The 19830-nt window shown below is 36.7% G+C and overlaps 1 protein-coding gene across 1 annotated transcript in view; it reads left to right on the top strand.

Annotated features, from left to right (window-relative positions):
• The window catches only part of LOC134798620 (uncharacterized), a 30387-nt gene extending 10557 nt beyond the window's left edge, over positions 1–19830 (top strand). Inside the window, exons 2-5 of the mRNA XM_063770985.1 lie at positions 16319–16404; positions 17105–17250; positions 17658–17818; positions 18459–19830. Coding sequence (XP_063627055.1) covers positions 16319–16404; positions 17105–17250; positions 17658–17818; positions 18459–18564 — 499 coding nt within the window. The 3' untranslated portion in view covers positions 18565–19830. The remainder of the gene's footprint in view (positions 1–16318; positions 16405–17104; positions 17251–17657; positions 17819–18458) is intronic.

Genomic DNA, 19830 nt, shown 5'->3' with positions numbered 1-19830 from the left:
AGAAAGGGATAAAACATAATTTAACTAAATCAGGCCCGTAAAGTTTTATGAATAAGGGGGTAAATAACGTCTGAAATTTGAATTCTTTCCTATTTAATAATAATCAAATCTTGTAATTTAAAATTCCTTGGCTAGACTCTTCACTTTCTTCATATTTATGTTTTTCTTGTAATGTTATTTGACGTGTAGCTTAGGTAAAGCCATATTTTACCCTAGTAAGGCGTATCGAAGCAGTATTAGTTTGTTCGAGGTACGGAAAACGGTGAAAAATATAGATAATACTCCTAAAAATACGTGTGATACCTCATTAGATTCGTAATGATGTCTAGAAAAATGTATTCGAAGCGTGTATTAGCACACAAAAAATTACAAAAGTGATTAACAATAAAAGGGAGAAAAAAGTAGATTTGTCTTATTTCCCAAATATCTCTCTCTAACAGACTATATGAGAACCTTACCAAATTGAATATTTTTTTGTGTTTTCATAGTTTCCAACTGAATTTGCTCAGGAATTCTCTTCTCCAAATTTCCTGTCAAATTGAATGTGCTGTCATCAAAACAAAAGGTATTCGGATAACAAATACTAACTAAAGGTTAGCCGGAAGTGATCCCTTAAAGGGATAAGTTCTAAGATAAGATAAGTTCAACTTTGTACTAATGATGAATGTTATTTATGTTTTGTTTTGATTTTTGTACAATAAAGTGTTTTACAGTAGTACAACTACAAGTTAGTAGTAGCAAAAAGAATAGATAGTATAGAGGGGTCCTGTCATTGTAAATTTTGTAGTCACTGTAAATTTACTGCCATCTATCGACACACGACTAAAACTCAAAATGGAAACGTATAAAGTTATCAAAAAATGTATGTATATGGATAAATGATTTTATTATTTTTATATCATTTTGATCCATGTTCATTCACTGATATCTATGTGTTAAAATTGTTAAATATGAAACGGTGTCGTCACGCCATCTAGCCGAGGATAGGCTAAAGGTGTGTACGCCATCTATTCGAGAATGACTTTTGCTTCAATTCCGAGGCACGTTTTTTCCTTAGACTTTATTCGTCTTATACGAAGTTAGATATGTCTTTGGTAGTAACTACTACTAACTTGTAGTCATCCGTGAGCAGCATCAAGTCCTGACAAAGACGATAATTGTTCAGTGTTTTCGATGATTGTTTGATTGATAATAAATACTACAAAATCTAGTACTTATTAGACTGATATAGAGACCAATAGTTACTCTAAACTACCTGTCAAATGTGCTGTCATCAAAACAAAAGGTATTCAGATACACTGACTTGTAGCCGGGTGTGTCTGAATGGGCCGCACGAGGTCGCCGCAAATATTTCAGACCGGTTCTGTGGAGTACGGCATACGGCGCGCCAGCATGGGCGCAGTAAACATACACACTATCGGGAGAGGAGACTTGGGGCGGTCAAAAAACTCATTAATGAGTAAAAATTATTTTTATATCATTTTAATTCTTAATTTTTTTTAGCTGTTCGGGGAGAGTTATGATTTTAGCATTTTTAGCAGTATGTAGTTATAAGCAAAAGTATGCATTTTTTTAGCTGTCTTCGGGGAGAATTATGACTTTAGCATTTTTAGCAGTTTATGTCGTTTAAAGTATGCATATATTTATATATGTTGTTGTGATTTAGTGGTATGTTTGCGTCGTGTGTTTAAATTCCTAGGTATAGGTCATTTACGAAACAACTAAACTCATTGCGATGAATAGGGTGCATTGAAAAAAATCAAACAAAGTACAAAAATATTTTCCATAATGTCAATTATATACATAGAGGGAAATGGGGATAGCATTTCTATAGAGAAGCAGTAGTCAACTATTCCTTAAATTACTGCGCCTCGCGACACTGTGTCCATCTGCCTCTGCGCGATGGAGCTGCATTTAAACCCGTAGAATCTGTTTTTAATTTGATATTTACCTGACATTTCTCTTCATGCATCACTCTCGTCATATTTAGACGAGCGAATAACACTGCAAGCAATGACATATCAAAATCAGATTTTTAGAATTCGAATATGTCTTCTGTTCTCATATTCTCACGCTAATAAGACCCGAGATGAGATTTATCGTAAAATCACTTTAAAGGTTATTAAAATAATGCCTATTATTGGCTGATCGTTCATTTATGTTATAGTTCTCGGTTTTATTGGGATTAAATAGTACCTATATTTAAAGTTTAAGTCGTTTATTAGTTTATTACTAGTTACATTTAGATGTAAGAAGTTTAAGTCCTTTATTAGTTTATTACTAGTTACATCTAAATGTAACTTTAGTTATTAGAATAGATCCTATTCTAATAACTAAAGGAACAGTTAGATAGAGAAAATAGTATAGTATAGAGAATATAGTATAAATAGTGGTATAGTCATACTTATATTTATACCAAAATTTTCTAAAAATACATTTGATAAATATTATTTTGAAAGTTAAGTAAAATTCACTCATCTTTTTCGGATCACGATTTGTCATCCTGTATAAATAACTAGACCACCCACAGAGCCGCTGAAATTTCAAAACGCCGCTATAAATATACTGGTTCATCCAGTCAAATCCAGTGTTATGTATGAACAACATCAGAGAACATTTGAGACACGAAAATCAAAATTTCGTTATTTGCCTCTCTATCACTCTTGTATATTCGCGCGATAGAGAGGCAGATAACGAAATTTCGATTTACGGTGTTTCGGGGTAGGCAATCTGCTTTCTGCATCACATGACTGGACTTAAATAATTTTGAACGCTATTTAAGGGTGATAGAGTCCAAATTAGAATATCAAATTGAGAGAACTCTTTCACAAAGCCGATGATCCTTGAACAAGGCCGCTTTGAATGAATCTCGATTATTTCCGGTAGGTTCTTTTCTATAAAAATGTGTTAATGAGATAATGTGTCTTATTATAGAGGTGTAGAGTCTAAGTTTGAATGGGATAGGTTTGAATGACGCCTGGAGCGAACACGATTTGAGGCGTTGGTCAGTTTTAAATATTTTTGACAAATTATTTCCAGGTAACATAAAATCTGGATTAGTTACATATATTATTCTTTTTTTGTTTAGGATTGGGAAGTTTTTTATAAATCCGATGTTCCTAAAAAATCCGTAGAGTCCTTCTAAGCGACTTGAATACAACAAAGTGAGGGAGTGTCATTAGTCATAAACGTCATATTTTCATAAAAAATCGCCATTAGTGATGATATTGCAAATGTCATTATACAGCGTGGAAAGATAAGTCGGGCCCTGGAGGGAAACTACCTTAAATCCTTAAGCTGGCTCATTTTACTTAATGGAGACATTCCTTTATTTTTAAAAAGAAATAAAACTGCATTCAAAGATTTTTCTATTTTTCTTCAATTTGGCTTGTCTAAAAAAATCTTGAGTACTAATTATTCGATTTTATTGATATTTTGTACGACAGACGAGTGTAAGACCTAATGTTTCTTGGAAAAATGTTATCATTAACATTAACTGCGTCGACTAGTAGAATAAAATTGCGAGTATTAATTTTTTGGAATTTTTAGTCGGGTCGAGTCCCGGGCGAGGCAAGCAAATTTTAGAAAATCTTTGAATGCAGTTTTGTTTCTTTATAAAAATAAAGGAATGTCTCCTTTAAGTAAAATGAGCCAGCTTAAGGATTTAAGGTAGTTTCCCTCCAGGGCCCGACTTATCTTTCCACACTGTAGAGTTAGCATGGTTCGACTATAATCAAAATTCACCAAACCGAATTCCATAAACGAAAAAAACGAATTCGTCACACAAACACAATCGACCTTGTGACGGTTGAAGAATTCGAAAAACTTCGAACGTAACCGTTACAGGTGAATTTCGATCTCCGCACAAAAAAAGTGCTACTACAACACACGAAACTTGATAAAACATTGGTTGTAAACAAAAGTGGAATCGTATACGATATACCCGTTAGACATCTAGCTAGGGCCGTGACGCATTTCTCTGCATCCAAATCCAAACCAAAATAGCATGAAAATAGCAGTTTGTAGAAGACGAAAAGGGTCATATTAGCTTAGCAGTATGTTGTGGATTTACGGTCTGATTGCCGACAAAGGGACATAAGATACAGGTGCGGTGACCTGTTAGCTCATTCCCTGTGACTTCTGTAAACTTATATGGGTAACATCTAGTTTTTAGTTTTGGTGGGGAGGTACTTAAATTTGGTGCCATTCCTTGTCGAATACATACATTTTACCGCGCGCTATAGTTTGAAAAACCATCCTGTATGATATAAAAAATACTTTACTGAGAAGATTCACAGTAAACAGTTGTGAAAAGCGGGATAATATTGAAAATGCCAAATATATACTAATTTAATTTCCTTTTAGTATAATTTATAGCAATTAAAACTAGTACTTATCAGACATCTTAGATATGTGTCAGAGTGTTAATGTCAAATTTCATGTTTCTTTAAAATGTCGTTTTATAAGAGCGTAGGTACTTAACTCCTAATATGGTGGCGGCGTGTGATTCTTAAACGAAATTTTTCTCATTATCGCTAGTGGTTATCATCAGTGTTATCATTATCACCTAACTAGCTACTTACTACTTACCTACCTAGTTTTAACGCATTCACTGCCAGGGGGCGTGGCCTAGGAACAAACTTACGGCTCGGCCACGACATCGAGCGACTTGCGACGGCGGGAGCGATAACCATAGGTTGGAGCGTGACACAGCGATCGGACCTTTCACTCCAACCTATGGTTATCGCTCCCGCCGTCGCAAGTCGCTTGATGTCGTGGCCGAGCCGTTATATGACGCTGAACGCACATGTGCGTTGGGGGCAGTGAATGTGTTAACGTTTAGGGCCGGTACAGACGGACTGCAACCCGACTGCGTTTTGTATGAGAAACTGCACGCCGACGTTGCAGTTGGCGTGCAGTCGGCGTGCAGTTCCCATACAAATTGCAGTCGGTTTGCAGTCCGTCTGTAACGGCCCTTAAGGATGTATAATCACTGTGTGTCACTGCTGGTTATCACCCAATAAGCTTTAGCGTTTAACCAAGTATGGTTGATCGGTTGATGGCTCGCGTGGGCTCGTCTGACCCCGGCGCCCACGCAAACCTGTATGTCACTGTGACGGCATGACTGTTGTGTTCATTGACCATAGATGATGAAATCATATTTTACTATTCTACATAAAAATATTTGTTTAAAAATGAACTTTAATAGCTATCAATCGTTTTTAATATTATACATAACTGCCATATAGGGATACGCAATAATACGCATGCGGTAAAGGGTTAAGTAGATAAGTTTAAGTTACCTACTAGCCACGTCAAATTAAGCCGAATTTGGGCAAGCTGCGGAAATAATTCGTGTAGTTTTGAAAATTGGTACAGGTATACCTTGTGGTGTCCAGGTAAACATACTAAAAGTCCTCGAGGGTAGGGGGTGTGCTGGGGGTGTAGAGGGGGGTTGAAAGTACCTTTTTTCATATTTTTGCTCATATCTCGAATATCTGTACGAATAGCATTATAATTACTTCGGACAAAAGTTTTACCATAAAATTTACTACAAATTTGGTTATTTTTATTTTTACTCTGCGATCAATACTTTAGGAGCTACATGCTGTTAAAGTTAAATAAGAGATAAAAAATAGACGGTTTAAGAAAACGTCGTTTTTTTGTAAAAATAAACCGGCCAAGAGCATGTCGGGCCATGCTCAGTGTAGGGTTCCGTAGTTACCCATCCATCAAAATAGACTATTTGCAAAAACTACTAGACCGATTAGGTTCGCTGTATTTTTCCTTGATAGTCTTTACTAAGCTTTACTTTCACAATTTTTTTCATATTTTTTGGAGCCATGGTTCAAATGTTAGGGGAACTAAAGTGGAAAACACAACTTTTTTTCTTTCAGATCGATTATTTCCGAAAATATTAAGTTGATCAAAAAATGGTTATTGAAGACCCTTAAGTATTCGTTTTAAAAGACCTATCCAACGACACCCCATACTGTAGGGTAGAAGCGAAAAAAAATTTCATCCCCACTTTAATGTAGGGCAGCAACCCTAAAAAAATTTTTTTCTAATTTATATTTTACGACTTTGTCAGCGTAACTAATTTATATATTCGTGTCAAATTTAATCATGAAAACTAGAAAAAATATTTTTTATGGTGGCTGCCCTACATTATAAAGTGGGGATGAATTTTTTTTTCGCTTCCACCCTATAGTGTGGGGTGTCGTTGGATAGGTCTTTTAAAACGAATAAGGGTCTTCAAGAACTATTTTTTGATCAACTTAATATTTTTTGAAAAAATCGATCTGAAAGAAAAAAAGTTGTGTTTTCCACTTTAGTTCCCCTAACATTTGAACCGTGGGTCCAAAAAATATGAAAAAAATTGTGAAAGTAAAGCTTAGTAAAGACTATCAAGGGAAAATACAGTGAACCTAATCGGTCCAGCAGTTTTTGAGTTTTTGCAAATAGTCTATTTTGATGGATGGGTAACTACGGAACCCTACACTGAGCATGGGCCGACATGCTCTTGGCCGGTTTTTTTATATTTTATCAGCAGATTGCTTAGCTTGCTTAATCTAAACTAAATTTTTATTTATGATGAACAATTACGAAAAAACGACGTTGTCTTAAACCGTCTATTTTTTATCTCTTATTTAACTTTAACAGCCTGTAGCTCCTAAAGTATTGATCGCAGAGTAAAAATAAAAATAACCAAATTTGTAGTAAATTTTATGATAAAGCTTTTGTCCGAAGTAATTATAATGCTATTCGTACAGATATTCGAGATATGAGCAAAAATATGAAAAAAGGTACCTTCAACCCCCCTCTACACCCGCAGCACACCCCCTACCCTCGAGGACTTTTAGTATGTTTATCTGGACACCACAAGGTATACCTGTACCAATTTTCAAAACAACACGAATTATTTCCGCAGATTTTTCTAATTTGCTTAGGCTATACTATACATATAAACTAGGAGCCTCGTCTGCCAACAAACCGCTCTGTAGTTTGGCAGAAGAATACATTTATTTAGTTGTAAGTAAGCTTGAGAATAAACGCTTTATTTTTATTATAATTTTTTACTAATAACGTTCTTTGAAACATTTTCGTTAGGGTACCATTAACCCTTTAATTGCTAAACGTCATATTAAAATACAAACGTTTAGGGCATGAGCCTACAACAGAAAAATAATTAGAATCTTAGGGCCTATACAGCGGACTGCAACCCGACTGCAACTTGTATGGGAACTGCACGCCGACGGCACGCCAACTGCAACGTCGGCGTGCAGTTCCCATACAAGTTGCAGTCAGGTTGCAGTCCATTCTTTAAGTACTACTGGCCCTTAGACCCGCCAAAAAGCCGCTCCCATAAAATCGAAGTTAATACCCCTTTTAAACGACATGCTTAAATTATACGAAACTTGACATGAACAATAGTACATACATATATCTATGTGTGGTACTAGTTTTATAGGTAGGTGACCTATATCTAAAAATTGTTATATTCCAAGCCAGGAATCATATATTCTAACTACATATAATGTCAGGATCATTTAATATGAATTTAACTGCTCAATTGTATCCCATCCTGTATCCGTACATTATGCCAGAGCAGGATGGAGGATGTGCGTGTGAATATACATTTTTTCCAATACCTGACTAGCGAATGCTCGATCAGAAAGAGGGCAAAAAACGCCCCATGGAATGTTATTGTAAAAAGGCAAATCGGAATTTGCTAGCCTTTCGAGGTTTGCGGTTTGTAGTTATACCACTTGAGGACAAAAATAACCTATGCTTTATTTTTTTTGTTAAATAGGTAGGTATTTGATATCACTATTTTGTAAATCGGCATAGCTTTATTCCGATAAAATTTGAGGGTTTTTAGAAAAAAAAAGTATATCGTCTCAGACTCACGACAACTTTAGATTATTATATATGTATTAAACAAAGACAAAGTGTCCCTAGTTTTTCATACAAATTTGGGGTGTCAGTTTTGTGACGGTCCACAGGTACAAAATACGAGTAGGTATACTCATACGTGAAAAATAGTGAAAATGTGTCGCAAAACTAAAAAAAAAAATCGGTATTTTTTTCCCTTTTAAATCGACAGTCCTCATGATTCTTGAGTCCTCATCATAATTTAAATTATGATGGTTTTTTTTCAAAGGAAATTTTACACTTTTATCTACAAATGCCCATTTACAAAACCGTTTAATTAGGAATTTACTTCAGGAAAAAAAAGCCGAGTTTTTTTGTATCACTAAGATATTTATAATTATAATGTTTTCTATTAGAAAGAAAACCTCTCGTACCATTCGAAAATTCCAACATTGCACCTTAAGACAATAGGTACTTACTCGTATAATAGGTAGCTTCGAATACTGATGTCGTCATATTTAAGCACGGTTATTAATTTTCAAAGACAAACTCATTTGTACGATTTCTTACTTGACTTGCTTTAGCTGTTTAGCTAAAATATGACATATACAGAGAAATATGAGCCTTATTTCCTTAACATAGTGTTGATGATACTTTAAGGAACTTATAAGAGTATCGGCTTACCTTAACTAATCAACTAAGTCAGCTATATTTATGGAGAATTAACTCATTATGACACTTTTGAGGTTTCTTTGTGGAAATAGTCATCTTCGGTGTTCATTATCAGTCAGATCAGCTCGATGGTATCAAAATAATATATAGTTCGATTTTTTAGCATTAGGAAAATACTACGCGATCTTGACGTGTCTTTTAATTGAAAAATGCTTTTTAAAAATCAGTAACTATTACATATGAAAGCAAAAAAATGTAAATAATCGTATATGATTCATAATTGTTACATATTTGCCGTGACTTATTTTTCAAAATGTTTTTCAATAAAAAGACACGTCAAGAAGATTGCTTACCTTTTTACTAATGCTAAAAAAAACGAACTATAGTATTGTATTTATATTGTAATACGGATCTTACTGGAGAATTTCAGCTATCGGATACTCGGATACCAATAATTGGTCGAACAATTGACTTAAAAACAAAAAAATAAAATGTCCCATAATGAACGTTGAATGGTTGCAAAACCGTTGCAACCGACGAACGTCTGTTGCGATGACTTTTGAGACATTAAAACTGAACTTCGATTGAACGGCATCGTATTGGTTGGGTCGTTGACTTGTTACAAAATTCCACTGCTGTATAATTTACTCGTCGTTATCGGTACGAAAAAATAATACTAATTTCAAAAACCGGGCAAGTGCGAGTCGGACTCGCGCACGAAGGGTTCCGTACCATAATGCAAAAAAAAAAAAAAAACGGTCACCCATCCAAGTACTGACCACTCCCGACGTTGCTTAACTTTGGTCAAAAATCACGTTTGTTGTATGGGAGCCCCATTTAAATCTTTATTTTATTCTGTTTTTAGTATTTGTTGTTATAGCGGCAACAGAAATACATCATCTGTGAAAATTTCAACTGTCTAGCTATCACGGTTCGTGAGATACAGCCTGGTGACAGACGGACGGACGGACGGACGGACGGACGAATTTTACCCTTTGGGTACGGAACCCTAAAAACTTCATGTCATTACGCGATTTTGTAGTTGTGTGCGGCGTGACTTCAACTCTAGTGCCCAAAGCGGGTATTCCATTTCACTCGAGCAAATTCAAAAGTTTTCAAAGTACGAGTATTATCTATCAAAAGTGAGTGAAAAGGCTACGTTTTAATTTCAGCTCAGTTTTTCTTTGCAAAGTGAAATATCCACATGAGCCGTTTGTAAGTATGTACCTATTCTAATTTTAAAGAAGCATTGAGAACACTCGATACATTTCTCCATTCACCTTGTCTCGGAATAACTCGGGCCTTGCTTGGAAGCCTTACTCTTAAGCTTCTTACCGAGACGTATTACCTACTCGTGAACAGTGATCACGCTAAGCAAGGTACAATCCATAATACCTTTGAATGCAGCTTCAGAGAAGACGGTCGGTTAAAGTTATCAATAAGTTAATTGTAAGTTTCAATACAGCCATTAAATTTGGCTTGTCTAATCAGTAAAGGTAGAGAAGAGATGCTCACTTGGTATGTATTTTGAATTAATCCATTCAGCCATTTTCAATTTGGAACAGTTAGAAGTCAACTGTGGATTGTGAAATTTTTGAATGTTTTCTAATAATTAGTTAGACCAAGTATTGAAAATGTTACTGTACCTATGTTATATATTTGTGATCTACTCACAAAGCCCTTTCATTTGGTACCCCACGTGGTATGTTTAAAAGAAAATAAAAATAAAAGTTTGTACTGCCGACTTTATGACGTCACAGCAACTACCCCCACCACTTTCGCGCTTGTCATCTCATATACTTGTGTTCAGGGCATTGTACTGAATGCATCTATACGATATTCACCCATATCCGAGACGACATGAAATGAACGAAAACTAACCTAAAGCAACCTAAAGTTAACGCTCTACATAACAGTTTTTGTAAAAGCAGTTTGAATTTGGAATTTGTTAATAAATTTAGAATAAAAGAGCTATTGTTTAAAATTGAATTAAATATCTCTATTTACTGCATGATCCTTCTTCGTTCTATTCCCAAAACTTTCAGCGTGGCCTATGTCACAAGTTATTTTAAAACAAAGTCGAAATCGCCTCCTGCCGCGCTGATAACGAAATTCTTGTGACTTAACAATCACTTTCGTTGGAGCCTCCGAAACGGCTACTGTCATTCATTATTATATATTATTATTTGTATTTATTTATCAGCATTCTTATCTACATACACATAGAGTCTAATTTCGCTTAATACACTAAACAACAGTCGGTTGCACCTTGCGACCTTGACTCGCGCAGGTATAAGAAACGGTCTAAAAGAAAAAGGCATTAAGTACCCAATAACATGTAACCAACTCGGCATTTTGTAAGTTTTTTGTGAAACATGGTAACCTACTGACTCCTTAAGTTTTACAAACTACATATGTGCATTCCTGAAGCCACACAATGAAGGTAGCTATTTAGGTATAAGTAGGTACGATACATACAATACAACGATTCATTCATGGTACAAAATGTAATGTGTAAAATGAAAAATTCTAGACCAGTCTATGACTAATTATTATTCGTCCTTAGAATTTGACAGACAATGTAGGGCCTACTGCGAAAACCGAAAATCGAAATTTCAGAGCGTTTTCTTTCCGACCACCTGTCCTGTCGCTCTTGCATACCTACTCGAGCGATAAAGATGCAGCAGGTACGTAGGTATGTAACCACGGTCAAGTAGTGTTTGTCACTTACAATCTTATTGATTAGACTCAGTAGTCTCTGTAACCAAAAGCCGTAATTTTGTAATTTGTAACTGCTTTCTTCTGTACGTATACGTACAGAAGTGTGTGATATACGACTCTTACTGAGATATTGTACAATTTTCATTTCGCTGCGCTTGGCTGCATAATGCCATTCAGTATTTGTTTATCGGTTCTTATCGTATCGAATCGTTCATATTAGGTCACAGATAACGTTCGTAGCTATTTGAATAGTTTATCACGCTAATTCGATTTTGCTACGCTATTTTGTGCTAAAGAGGGGGCCTAGTCACGATGACATCGTTAACAGAAAACGCCAAGAAACAATCACATATTTTTTTTGGTAGCATCTATCATCCTGATACATTTGTTTTCGTTTGTCAGGGTACGATTGGTTGGCTAGGCCCATTGTTTGAAATAATAAAATTCGATAACTCAGTGAGACGAGAACTCGCGAGTCGTGACAGCCTACCGCTCTACCAGCTGAATACCGAGACTTCTGCGAATGTTCCCACCTTATTTTTTTTCATTGTTTTTCACACTTTTCGCTTAGCGACCTATCTTAGTGTTTCCTAACTTCTTAATGGTCGGTTTCACTAGGTCATACTAAGTAAGTATTACGTACCTGTTGTCTGAAACCGGTTGACACTATAGCTGGGGACAATTGATAATGATTAAGTTGATACCGTTACCGCAATCTTATCAGAAACTATTTAGTATTTACTTCGATAACGGTGTTGCTAGATGTCTTGTAATAAGCTTCGAAGCTGTGTTGCTATAGGTAGATATTTGGCTAGGTACTTTGGCTGTCATTAATGTCATTATCGATTTGCTACTGACTGTACAGGAATCAGATATTTTTGGATTCGAGTTCTTTATTAATAAATGTACTTCCGTTTTTAATTATAACTTGATTAATATATAATTAACTCGGTGTTCATTATTATTATTAAATCATAATAAGTTTTTAATGCGTATTTTAATAAAAGTTTAATTACTGAACCTTGTAACACATTTATAAGTACAACTAATGAAAAATAATTTGATAATAGTTATCTACCTACTTGTTAATTAATTTAATCACGAAGTATATAGGTACCTACATACTTATATTGCTTGAATGTGAGCCTTTAATATGTTTATGTAAAGTTTTGTAAAGCGTTAAGTTTTTCAGATCATCACGCAAAACAGCAAAATTTGATTCTTTCCCAAGAACAGGTTCGTTCAGTCGCCATCAGATACATCGAAGCGGCCAAGGTGCTCAAAAATATCTCAACATACACCTTAGAATAAATTTAAAGTCTTGGGTGAGACTTGAACTCACGGCTTCTGCTGGCTATGGATGAGGTTTTGGTGGCTCAGATGGCAGGGCGCTGGAGTATCGATCCAGAGGCCGTGAGTTCAAGTCTCACCTAAGACTGTAATTTTTCCACTTTTAAATTTATTCTAAGCTTAATAGCATCGTTCGCAGACGTTTCTGCCTGTTAAAAATTGTAATTATGCACTTTAACGTCTTGTTAATATAGACGCTTTGTTTAGATATTTGTGAACAGCCCGCTCCGATATATCTAATGGCGACTGTGGGTACCTAAAGTGGAGTTCAATATATGTAGGTACTGTAAACGAAAAATAAACAAATAGTGTAAACTAACGTCACTTAGAGCTCTTAAAAATCTAAGTAGTTATATACCTACTTGTGTTTTATGTCAGTTGTGCTTCTAAACTCGGCGGTGACCTAGAGAACTACTGGTTTAGCATATTCTCATGGCAAATGTCGCAATGTGTGAGATAATTAAGGCAATCGTATCGTTTTATAATGAATATCTGTTTCCTGACATATGTTTCAACATATTAGGTAAACATTCAATAAAATAATAGGTAGGTACTACTTCTGGAAGTACAGTAAGCCTGAGACAACTGTTTGTGCACTAATTGTATAGGTCAGCGGTCGGCAACCTTTTTTTGCGTAGTTTTAGTAGCGTAGTTAACGATGAGTAAGTTGACGCGGGCCGCACTTTGTTAATATTTATGACTTTATCAGACATTGTCGTTTCTCAATATTACATAGCCAGAGAGGCTCGCAGGCCGCAAGTGACAGTTTCATCAGCCGCATGCGGCCCGCGGGCCGCAGGTTGCCGACCGCCGGTATAGGTAGTCGACGTTAAAGGTACAGTCAGCTGCAAAGAGAGTTGACCCCCCTGCATACAAACAATCTATGCAGGGGGGCAACTAAATATCTCTGCAACTGACTGTACGTTTACCTACATTTTTCGTCTGCGTTATAATAATCAGAAGTTACGTAATTAATAAGGTGCAGTTATAGTGTTTGAGCCAACAGCTGCGACCCAACGGACCTACAACGGCCTGTCTCGCTTCGCTGCCTCCGTACGGCATGTGCTACTGAACCTTGCTATTTGACATACAAACACAATAAGATGCATTCTTGGAAATGATTATCATAGCCAGGTTTCTGAACGTAGCCTAGATGGCAGCGCTCCCATAAATATACAATAGTTACAATACCTTTATAATGGATGAGATGAGACGCATTTAAATTAAACAGAATAATTGATTGGAGACAATATTAAACGGGACTATAATTTAAATAAATAAAAAAAACATTAATTATGACTAAGTAGGCAGAATGGCCCAGTGTTTTAGTCCAGAGGGACGAAAATAAGCTAGTTGTCAAGAGACCTTCTCCCGCCTACTTTAGCGTTCGGACAGATGAATGTCATTTGAATTGGAAATAAATCGTTTGTCTAAAAGTCTTGGTTCTTTTTGAGTGAAAATTCTATCGTGCATATTTCCTTATAACGTAGGAGCAATGTACCGTACCGAGTTAGCAGTTTATCGTGCTGTGATCGTACTCTATTTTGTCTACATGGTCTTAAATATGGAGAAGGGCGATTAGTAGGTATTTAGTCCTCATCGGATTTGAATACTAAATATTTTTTCGATATTTTGAAGGGTTGGCGTTGATGAAAACAAAATAGAGTTCGTCAAAGCTAACCATGCCAAAAGTTATATTTACATAGAAATTAGACGTACTTTATCGTTAGAGCTTTATTACTGGTTAATAAAAAAACCTCAAGTAGCTGGATATTCCAATTCCTTTTCTAGTCACTTATCTACATTTATGATCCTAACACTCTTCTAATAAGCATCCGTAATAGCCAGTAATAGGCAAACATACTAGAACCCATAATAACGCCAGTGCACCGTTATTTCTCCGGGCGGACTTCCCGTCGTATTTCTAACTGGATTACATACCTATACTTTGTAATCTATACCTTATTAATAAAGCCGTATCTCGTTGGATGGTGGCGTCGGTTTCGTTTTTAAGTCCGTACTTACCTCGTATATAAATTGTAAGTAGCATATCCCGCGCGAGTCTTGCGAATAATTGGCTAGGTACTCTGCATTCATGTTTAGATTACTTTAGATAGACTACATTTACGCAGACTAGTCTGTAAGTGCATTAATTGATTATAATTATGTAATTAACATCATATCATTATAATGTATTCAAAAACCGAAGAAATTACGGCCACACGTATGTTTTTATGAAACTCGCTTTCAGTTCATTTCATAAACCCACACTCGTATTTTAATGCCTTTCATTATATAGCAGTCACATAAACTATAATGAATTATAATTAGAGACTCCCATATCATATCATATTCATAATTAAAGGCAGGTAAAGAAAACCTAAAAACCTAAAATACTAGAAGCGAACGAGTTCGGTCCAATTTTCCCTTAATTCTAACAGATGCGTGTTGAAAATTGAGATAAAATTGTAAGAAACGCTTATTTTGGTCCGAGATTAGATTTCTCACGCTTAACGTAGGGTATATTGGGCTGTTGAGCGGTTAAAATTACCGACTTATTAAATTATATGCATGGTGCAATTTTGAGAGCGAATGGAACGAATGATGAATGAATGGATGACCTCACACGGATGATAAATAAAAACGTATGGAAATAAGTAATTATTATGATTAATTATAAATTTTAAATATCGCTAACAGGAGGTAGATTCTATTTAACGATTTGTTATGGGTTTGAACTGGTTTTGATACGAAGTTGACGATCGTCTTGGTGATTGGAGCGCAAGCGCATCTTTCGTGACTTCCACTTCATTTCGCATGCACCAATTAGCGTGAGCGATCTTCAAGGTCGTATCAAAATAAGATTAAGACTGTAACAACTTGTTAAATCTGAATTGGGCTCAACGGTTCACATCATTATACGTTTTCTGCCAAAAGTGAGTTTTACAAATATAATGAGTATCGCACTTAGCTTTAAATATAAACAAGACAACATTATTATTAAACATCAATATTTATTACGAAGATTTGTTTGAGAGAAATCTGTATTTGCCACCGTCGACTTACTAATTTGAGAGGAGATTTCACTTTTGTATGTAGGTACACAAACTCTGCCGTTGCCAAACTTCGACGCCTTTATGTTTGTATTGGACCTTATTGTGTAAATTAAATATTTACTCAAACATGTAGGTAAACATTGTAACAATATAACAATATGTAAACATTAAGTAACAATATACCTCGACAACAAAATCCGGCTCGAAGGGCCATATTGTGTAATGAATGTAATGGGCAGCGTAACTCATTGGGTCCCCACCGAATGCTATCTAAAGGTACAAATTGGAACCCGACCACAGACAGCAGCAGCAGACGACGTATCGATGTGGCTGCAGACACTACTGGTTTCTTTGTATTTCTATGAAATAACCAAATAACATTCGACCCGAAGTTGAAATCCTATATTCATAAAACTTAGCAACCTCTTACAAACCTCTGTTGAATGTTATCTTTCTTACAAAAGGAAATGTCAAAATGACGCATAGAGTTAGAGACGAACGATTAGCGTTTGTTAGATTTAACAAACGTTTACGAATAACGATAAAAAACTATTTTCTTGAAAATGGCGAACGACCCAGCGATAGTGCGTTATAACAACGGTGCTTATTTGATTTTATTAATATTTTGTTTTCTTCTTTTTCAGGTCAAACAAATATCTGCAGAAGTCGGCGATAACGAGAGTATGCGCTGTTGGGGGATTCTTCATATCAATACCTGTGTTTTTAACAGGTTAGTATTTTATTATGTTGTGTGAAATGCTTCATCAGTTTCACACATAGGTACATATATATACAGTGATTTTTCACTTAGCCATATTTGTGTGAATATATTCGTCGGGTGACAAGCAAAAGTCACTAAGTACCACCACAAGTTCATAGCCATAGTGAACCATATTAGTACTACAAGAAGGTCGATTTTTGTTTAATTTTTTTTAGTAATTAATTAGTGACTTGCTTGTCACCTGACGATTATATACTGAACCCTCTTGGCTGTTTTATACATTTTGGTTGACGATGTCGATATTTTCTATGGGTGAGCCAAATTTTTCGCTATTTCGAGGTTGGTCCCATTTAAACAAATAAAGCGATAAGGGTCACTTCACATTGGGGCCTGTTCACACATTGATTAGTGTTTGCCTTTTGCCACTAAACGCAAGAAGCAAATGTATGAACACGCAGTAAACACAAATCAACGTGTAAATATGCCCCAATGTGAAGGTCAGCCACACTTATCCCGTAGCTATACGTAGAGTTAGACTAAAAAAGTCTTTAGAGATTTTTATAGCCCACGCAGTGCAAGTGCTATTAACGTCAAACTTCTATGAAATTATGACGTATAAATAACACTTGCACAGCGTGGGCTATCAAAATTGCTGCAGACTTTTCTTGGACTAACTCTACCCATATTGACCTTACTTAATTCTTTCCAGGGATAATCCTATACACGTTTATCCAGTTCCACTCCACGCCTGCAATAGTGACGTCCGTGTTCATCGGGGCCGGCATCATTTTCTGCGGCTGCGCGATGGTGCACAACGTCTTCGTGTGGCAGAAGGAGAAGACTAACCTAGTCAAGGTATGACCATCTCTTTCTGTCTTGACTACTCTCACAAGCTATATCCCTTCAGCTGGCGTGTTTGTGTGTCAGAAGGAGAGGACTGGTGCGACCAATCTCTTTCTACAGATGCAGAGTCGTTCTCTTGAAAGTACCTAGTTATAGCAATTCAAGCAGCTATGTTGTGTATAATCAGGATTTACTCCTCAACAAGATACTTATAAGGGACATCCAGCTTAAGTTAAGTCCTCGGGAGCTCTCCAGCGGGGTTATCCGTGCCGATTTGTAGTGAGCACGATTAGGCTTACCTATATGCTTCATTAACCTCTCGTATAGTTTCCTCGTACGCAGACCCGCGTTCCGGCATACACTTAAGTGTTTAATTGATCAGTTTTTTTATTAACGTGTAGTTACAACATTGTTTTCAGGCGTTTCGTGCTGACATGAACACGTCTCAGAATCAGACGTCCAACGGGATTGTAATGAATGGACACCTGAACAACAGTGCCGCTGGCAACCTGAGCTTCCACCGGCAGGCGCCTTATTCGCACCCCATTACGCTGCTGCAGCAGGGACCTTATATTATTAGGTAAGTTACTAAAGTCAGTTAAAACTATTCAGGCGGTTGGTGTAGGAATTACGCGGTGATTTTCAAGTATACTTAAAGTAGCTGAGTTTCGGGACTAAAACTAATTAACACGCCCGTCTGTTAGGGCTTTAAGACCTCTACTATTAGATATGATTCAATTGGTCCACAACGCTCTTGTAAATTAGGTACCTCTTTGTAGCCTTCGGCGTCGAGACCTAATAGTGGCCGTGGGGCAGGGGGGCTCGGGGGCTCCACAAGGAGCTCAGCAAACGCCTAAGGCAGGCCACAGGTGACCCTCGCGCAGGCAGCTTTCTCGCGCAAAGATTGGCCATAGCAATACAGCGCGGGAACGCTGCCTGCATGAGGGGCACCTTACCAAGGGCGCAAAATTTTGATAGGTATTTTTAATTTATAGCTTTAGTTTTTAGTTGTAGTTAATTTTAGTTTTATATTAATTTTATAACACTATAAATGAGTTTCTTAAGGAATCTACCTCTGCAGAGGTTCCAGAAGCGACAATGGCATTCGTGGTCCTGGAGAAAGACTGGTTGAAGTTGTCCTCCTGCACTCATCAAGTTAAGCGTTTTGTACGCTAGAAAACAATGACATAAAAAAATTAACCAGCAATTCGTATTTTCAGGCCACCGACGAGTACGCCTCCGGGGGAGGGTGCAGCGACGCCCGGCGTGCCGGCCGCCACCATCGACCTCAGCCATGACGCACACGAACTCAGCACTCTTGTCTGAAGAGCCTTCCGGACATAGGCCTAATCGTCCAAGCACCGACTACGACGAAGGCACAGCGTTCAGAGTTGGCCTTTAAAACATCCACGTCCAAACACCAACTTAGCACTCTGGCGTGAAGCCTTCTGAATACAGGCTTAAGCGATGAAGAATGGGCTTTGAAATGTGACTTTCTTCCTCCAAGACAAACACGAATTTAGCACTATCATCTGAGCCTTATGAGACGTAGGCTGAAGCTAACATCAGCAACCGATGTACGAGGAAGGCACAGTGTCAAGCGTGCGATCTATGCCCCGACACGACAGAAACGAATATTGGAGACTCAACCAGACTGAGAACTTCTAGACTCAGCGCTTGAGCTTAACTACCGACGACGTACGACAAGACCGAAACGAACAATGGAGGCTCAACTGGACTGACAACATGAGGTGACAATGCGAAAAGACACCCAACGTCCAAGCCGTTATGTTACAGACATACGTTATGAGTGTTAATGAGACAGATGAATGTTATGATACAACTAACCAAACCATCTTTGACCGTAATATCGGGCAGTGCCCGAGATCAAGCGCATAAGGTGTTTGTTTATACTATGCCCCTGTACACTGCTTTATCCCTCAACGGCAAACTGTAAACTGGGTAAAAAGACTCAATTAAGATCTGTCCTAAAATTAGGAATAGTCTATCTAACGGTAATGTAACATGTATCAGATCTGAACACGCGTAAGTTGCCACAATCTGATGCTGACTGTACACTACGTTAATATTATGTTTATACTTTTCACCTTATGATGTAATAAGTTGCAAAAGTGTTAACATAATTTACTTATTTACGTGAAAGTGAAATAAAAATTTTGTTACTAAGTATTTCAATTGGAGCCAAGGCCGTGCGAATTGTTTACGCAATAACAAAGATAAGAGTCAAGTTTTGCGCAAAAAATACGCACAAATGCGTATAATAATACCTTCCATAACCGTCTAAACTTGCAAGTTAGAAATCCTATATATAAAGGAGCCTCTTTGACAACTACGAATAGGTATACCGTCTTGTACTAAGTTACTTGACCAGAGTTTCATTTGGAAGAGTAAACATAATAATAATATTTGTATATTTATGGTAGTTGTAAATATATTTCATCACAATATTATGTGATTTGCCATGTTTTAAGCTTTCAACTATTGTTTGCATTGAATGACTGAGATGAGAATTGAAATTTTGTGTGTTAGGATTGAGATTATTAATAATATATTAAATTAATGTTAAGATAA

Source organism: Cydia splendana, chromosome 17 (genome assembly GCF_910591565.1).
Source record: "Cydia splendana chromosome 17, ilCydSple1.2, whole genome shotgun sequence".
Lineage (NCBI taxonomy): Eukaryota > Metazoa > Arthropoda > Insecta > Lepidoptera > Tortricidae > Cydia > Cydia splendana.
This window is presented reverse-complemented; position numbering and strand designations above follow the sequence as displayed.